Raw genomic sequence first — 6,315 nt, forward strand, 5'->3', positions numbered from 1 at the left:
AAGCACAAAAGCATGTGTGCAACCATCACCACCATACAATCACATCTACATACACATACACATACATATATATATAATAGAAAATGTAAACATGTAATTTAAAATTTTGAAACAAAAACTGAAAGGGAGGAGTGGGCCACTCTCTGACTTCCACTTACATATTCTAAAGAAATAAACAAATCAAAAGTGAGATTTCCAATCAAATGACATATCCCACATTCACTCACTCTTCTATATTTCAATGATTCAATCAATTTAGTTTTTCCTTTTTCTTCAACTAAAGTAGTAGTCCCAGCTCTATGCACAAAATAACAACAACAAAAATTAACAAAGCTCCTTTATCTTCCTCTAACAACAATTTTCTATCTAAGCTTCCAAGAACTTCCCTATATTCCGCAACATAATTCTTTGTCACTCCTAATCCCTCCATTTTTTTTTATTGTATCTTTCAGATGAACCTCCTTCTCGATAGATCCAACAGATAGTTATTTAATTATTAATACAACTTATAACTATATAAATATATATGTTGTGCTCCAATGGTGCCAAAATTGGCCAAATTACCTTGCTCATCTTTCATCATTCTTGATGTAGTTGGTCTACTGTGACCCTTTTGCTGAAGGTGATTTTTCCTCCTCCCTCTATATAATATCTTGAATTTCCATAATCTCAGAAGAACTAATTAACTATATAACTTGACATCTCTGTTTTCTTTGATCTTATGATTCCCAATTTGGCCAGTTTCTTGATAAGACATGTTGTCCTAGTTGCTGAGGGTACTGCTTCCGTGCCACTTTTGCCACCCACTAATAAATTAGCTATCTGTAAGTTCCTCCAAATGTTGGTGTCCAATATTCAACTGTGGGTTCATGAGTCACTGGAAATGTACTAGAAACTGGCACCAAACATAGCCCTCGGCTTCTAAGATCTTGCTTTGGACCCTCAGATTCCTTCGATTTACCAGAACCCTGAATTCATAAAACGACAAACAAAACAACATTTTCAACATAAACCCTTCAAATTCAAACAAAATATCACCATTAACAACATTCTTCCTATAATAAAGAATAGATCCACTCATTTAAATTTCACGTAATCTTGTTATATTGAAAGTTTGAGTCTACTTTCTTTCCATAAACAACTAAAAAAATAAATCTAATACAGTAAAATATTGTTATATTACACAATTGTTTTACATTTATTTAATATATTTTTGTTTTTCTTTCTTCTAAAAATACAAAATTTTACTTTGTTTATAAACATTTTATTTTTCTAATATGGGTCAAATAAAATAAATATAAATGCATGTCATTTATCTTCTTAATAAAGTCAAAAGGGAAAGTATTGATTTTGAATTGCAGAAAAAGCTATTATATACTTTTCATTTATTTATTTATTTTTGTATCAATATGTACATATACATTTGTAGAGAATTATACACACGGGATCTTAGTCGTCAATACAAGAATCATTAGAGGAATAGTATATATTAAAATTCAACTCATGAAAGAAGTAATATTTCAAACGAAAGAAATTTGACGTAAAAAGATTGAGTTTCATTTTGGAGCCATTTTTAAGAAAAGGAAATGTATAAATATACGTATTGTACCTGCTGATGCTGTATGGGAGCACCGGTTTTCATATAGGGGGTGCTTAAAACCTAAAAAAAATGAAAAAAGAGAAAATGAATAAGATTAAAATTTTCTAATTAAAAGTATAATTTCTGAATAATCATGATATATGCATATATTAATGGGAGTTTTGATGGGACTTACGGTGACTTGTTCATGGAGGAATTTGATGTATTCAATGGCTTCAGAGAGCACTGACGCTGTATCAGTCTGACACACAAAACATTGCAAAGAGATTTTAAAACTTGAAATGAATAAACAATATTAGTACAATAATCTTTTTCTGGTTTCTTATATATGATAAACACTCACAAGAAATGATGGTGATCCACAAAAGATATTAGAAAAGAATAGATGATTTTATGAGAAGCTCATCACCTTTCCGAAAGGTGAAACCAATTGTTGGAGTGCAGTGATTCTGTCCCCCATCTTCTCTTTTCTCACCTAAGAACAGCAGAAGAGGTACACTACAATGTTTAAGGACTCAAAAATCGAAAAAATAAGAGCTAAAAGTATGTGATAAAGAATAAAATAAAGAGAGAAAAATTAAAGATAAAAAGGTTAAAGCTAGCTTCCCTTCAACTTAAAAGTTTAGTTGCACTTATTGTACCTTAAAAGCTGGCAAAGGAGATGGGTTTTCGTTCCTTGGCCTTTTTGCTGCTGTTTCACTCCCACTTTTCTTCACCATACTCGACTCTCTAACTTCAGATACATTCTGCAAAACCAACATATAAACAACAGTGCTTTATTTCAACCCTAATAAAAACACAAACTTCAGTATTTATGTGTTTAAGAAAATACGACAAATAATCTCCACGAAAAAAGTTCTAATCCTTAATAAAAGTAAAACATGTCGTACTTTTTATGTGTACATTATTGTAGTTAAGCGTAAAAGACAAGAAAATTGTATATAAGAGAATAATAAAACAAAAAGCTAAATAGATTATATTAACGAATCATCATATATGATAGTGTTATGATCTGGTGGGGATTTCAAACAGTTGATATGAAGTTTTAAGTTTAAACTTAATTAATTGTATAGAAAAAATGAAATGCAACCTTTGATTGAACATCGAAATTTGATGGCGAGAAGGGGGTTTGCAAAGAGGAGATGAAGGTGGATCGAGCATCCTTTATAGCAGGATCAGAATTAGCGTTCCAAAAGGGAGCGTTGTTGGTGAAATGCAAGTGGTTATTGGGTGGTTGTTTTGGTGGTGAAGCTCTTAAGAACTGAGGAACCTTTGACCATGAAGGAACTAACTCAATATTTGAGCTTAATCCATAGGTTGTTGCTGAGTAAGGAAAATTCATGGAACGATTCTCAAAAGAAGCAGTACCACCTTGGTGGGGTTGTTGGTTATTGCTCTCATGTCCCAAAAGTCCTTGCAATATTGAAGAAGGGTTACCGACATAATCCATCTGAAAACTACAAGGCAAACCTTGGCTTGTGACAGTGCTGTCCCCAGAGCTATATTGGTCTAAGGAGAAACCCCTCTTGAATTCATTGCTTGATGACTCCGCAGAGAACAATTTTTCTGGCCTCCAATGAACTTGTTGATGATGAGACAACGCACTTTCTTGCTGAAACGTGGTGCCTGGAGTGCTCAAATTCTCTTGCAACATCGACCTGAAACCTTTCTCACCTCGTCTACATCAAACATACACACAAAAGTTACAACTTAGCAAGGTTTTAGAAAAAAGGGTTTGCAACCATGATTTCAGTCATAACATGAAGGGTCTGCAATATATATATATAATCATAATCATGGCTGCATCGGTCGCATTTTTCTACAATTTAAGACCTTTAAAACTGCTTTTCTTTTCTTCAATGTTATTCCATTCTGGTAAGGTAGAATGAAAGAAGGAAAGAAAAACTGAAAACGAAAGATCCAATTTTACTTTTTCTTTTCTTTTTTTATTTTAGTTTTTGGGTACTACTTTTGAGTAGTATTGTTGTACAAGTCTTTGTCTTGACACAGACTACACTTACAGCTGCAAAGATGCTTGATTCCAGTCCATGGCTTGGGATGAGAGGCCCAAGCCCATCATATGCAAGTTGGGATGGTCATTGGTGGGATTTGTGGCTGATGAGTCATGATGTGGCTGAACTTGAAGCTGCTTCTGGTCATGGAAAACCACAGAGGAACCTCCTGAGGCAGAGTTATCCATGGAAGAAGAAGACCTACCCATGTCTTGCTGCCAAGCATAGTTTCCCATGTTGGTGAGCCCAGAAGAAGAAGACTGCGTTTCACCACTCTCAAACCTCACGTTTCTTCCAGATTCCCACCAGTTTCCACTTGCTTGAAACTGATCATCTGACATGGCTCAAACTTCTTCTGCTTCAGCCTTCACATAAACATCAAAGTATTTGATAAAACTAAGGATGTTATGTTATTAGAGTATATGTATCTTTGTGGAGCAGTCTGAACTGTGAAGAAGTGAATGGAAAAGGGTTCGAAAGTTTGGATATTTATATTGGCAAGTGAAGAGGTGAGGGATGGGAACAGTGACAAACTAAGACGAATATCGTTGACGCTCTTTGACAATTCAGGGGGTGATTAGACAGTGGAATTAAATTAAAGCTCATTTAAAAAATCAGAATTTGACTTATTCTTTATTATTATCATTCTGCACAATTTATCGTTTCCTTCACGTCTGCCTGCCGTCTATAAAACTGATTTTTCTTCTTCTGCTCAATAACCTCAGTAACTATTGTGGAATTAAACCAATTTTTAGATTCCTACCAGATTTTACTATAACAATTCTTTTAAACATTATTACAGCAAAATATATCTTTTGTTATGATAAAAGTTTAAAACTCTTCAAAATAAGTATGTAAAATTTTTATTGATCATCAGTGACAACAAGATGTAAAAACACATATTATCACTCGCAGTGAAATATATAAATATATAATGATGATGAAGTATTCCCAATTTCATTAAATAATTGTTATAATTGAATTGTCATTGTTTAAAGTATAAAATATTATTTTTGGTTTCAAATTATAATTGTTTTATTTTATTTACAAAAAATTAATGTTTTAATTAATATTTATATATCTTTCATATATAATATATATATAATTTTAATTATAATTTTTTAATTATTATTTATATATCTTTCTGTATATATTTTTAATGTGTTTTGTCAATGACATTGTTTTATTTTCACGAGAGCTAAATTGAATCACTAGTGCAAAAACGCTAATTAACGTCATCCTATAGACGTCGGTTATAGGTAAGTCCGACGTATATTGATGACCGGTGGCATTTCCGTAAATAAGTTGACAATATAGGCATCTGTTAGGTCGATATCCGACATCTATATAATTTTCGACGTCGGCCCTTCCAAGTTGACGTATATATTTTCTGACGGTTAGGTGAAAAGTCATTTCCTTTAGCGTTATAGGCGTCGGTTAGTTGGGGCCCCGACGTCTACATGGCAGAAATTAATGTTGCTCACCAACCTGTCAGACATATAGACGTCGGGCTTCTGCTAACTGACACCTATAAGTCTGCCAAGCAGGTGAATAGTCACTCTTTTCAGCCTTATAAACGTCAGATCCCGCCACATTGACGGGGCCCCAACGTCTATTTGGCGGACATTAATGCTACTCACTAACTTGTTAAACCTATAGACGTTCGTTGCCTTAGGAACCGACATCCATAATCCTACCAGGTATGTGAAAAGTCATTCGTTTCCGCCCACGAAACGTCTCATGACTCAAAGCCCACGTCTATATAGTACAAAAATATTAATTTTTAAATCGAATGGACGTCACATGCGCCAGGCGTCCGACATATTTTCTATTTTAGACGTCGGTTTTATGTACAATAGACGTCTAATTTCTTGTTAAATGACACTAACCAGCGGTTTGCAAACCAACAGTTTGATTGTCTTGCGTTTTCTCTCTGTTGCTCTGCATTTCCAAGTAAGTTTCATCTCCTTTTAACTATTCAAAGTTGTTTATTACTCCGATTAAAGTAATCTTTTATGTATTATCTCTCATTTGAACCTATTAAAATGAGTTTTCATTGTGTTTTGGTGCGCTTTTTTTGTTGTGTCTTTGTGTAGCGTAGTGCACTTTCTCCCTTTACTAGTTTCCTCATAAGGAAAACTTGCGTTTTTTGGATTTCTCACGGCATTTCAATCCAAGGACGAATTTGGTTGTTGCCTATGTCCATTCCCACCGTCAACGAAAAAGTTTACGGTGTATTCTCACCGTATTCTTTTTCAGTGGCAGTCGGAATGAACCTAGGCAACGATCCAAGTTTCTCTTTGGCTTGAAATACCATGAGATGTCTAAAAGACGCAACTTTTTCTTACGAAGAAACTAGCAAAGGAAGGAGGTGCTACTATAGTACCCCGAGACACGACAAAAACTGCTCCAAAACACAACGATCACTTCACAGACATCGATTATTGTACAAACCGACGTTTATGATGTCCCAAAGACGTCGGTTAATGCAATGTTTGACGATTTTATAGACGTCTCAAGTGTTACAGACCGACGTCTAAGTTAAGATTAGACGTCGGTTAGCGCATTGTCGGATGTCTTTATAGACGTCGAGCTTCTTACTAAACAGACGTCGACATCGAAGTCAGCCCTACAAAAAATTGACGTCCCATTAACGTTAAAAACCCAAAATAACGAACGTCTAAAGCCCTTTCTATACTAGTG

At 34.4% G+C, this 6,315-nt stretch overlaps 1 protein-coding gene across 1 annotated transcript; it reads right to left on the reverse strand.

Annotated features, from left to right (window-relative positions):
• Positions 1 to 70: 70 nt before the first annotated feature.
• Positions 71 to 4,252, reverse strand: LOC106754332 (transcription factor bHLH123-like). The gene is made up of 7 exons (XM_014636340.2): positions 3,622 to 4,252; positions 2,691 to 3,279; positions 2,242 to 2,346; positions 2,010 to 2,075; positions 1,776 to 1,841; positions 1,610 to 1,660; positions 71 to 968 (listed from the first exon to the last, which is right to left on the reverse strand). The coding sequence occupies exons 1-7, from the start codon at positions 3,951 to 3,953 to the stop codon at positions 819 to 821; spliced, it is 1,359 nt and encodes a 452-aa protein (XP_014491826.1). The 5' UTR covers positions 3,954 to 4,252; the 3' UTR covers positions 71 to 818.
• Positions 4,253 to 6,315: the final 2,063 nt, after the last annotated feature.

Source organism: Vigna radiata, unplaced genomic scaffold (genome assembly GCF_000741045.1).
Source record: "Vigna radiata var. radiata cultivar VC1973A unplaced genomic scaffold, Vradiata_ver6 scaffold_290, whole genome shotgun sequence".
Taxonomy (NCBI): Eukaryota; Viridiplantae; Streptophyta; class Magnoliopsida; order Fabales; family Fabaceae; genus Vigna; species Vigna radiata.

Excerpts from the sequence above, each read along its gene's own strand:
- LOC106754332 (XM_014636340.2), bottom strand. The coding sequence starts at position 3,953 with ATGTCAGATGATCAGTTTCAAGCAAGTGGAAACTGGTGGGAATCTGGA. Across the intron at positions 3,280-3,621 it reads AATCAAGCATCTTTGCAGCT|ACGAGGTGAGAAAGGTTTCA; the intron begins GTAAGTGTAGTC and ends TGTTTGATGTAG. Across the intron at positions 1,842-2,009 it reads TGGTTTCACCTTTCGGAAAG|ACTGATACAGCGTCAGTGCT; the intron begins GTGATGAGCTTC and ends TTTGTGTGTCAG.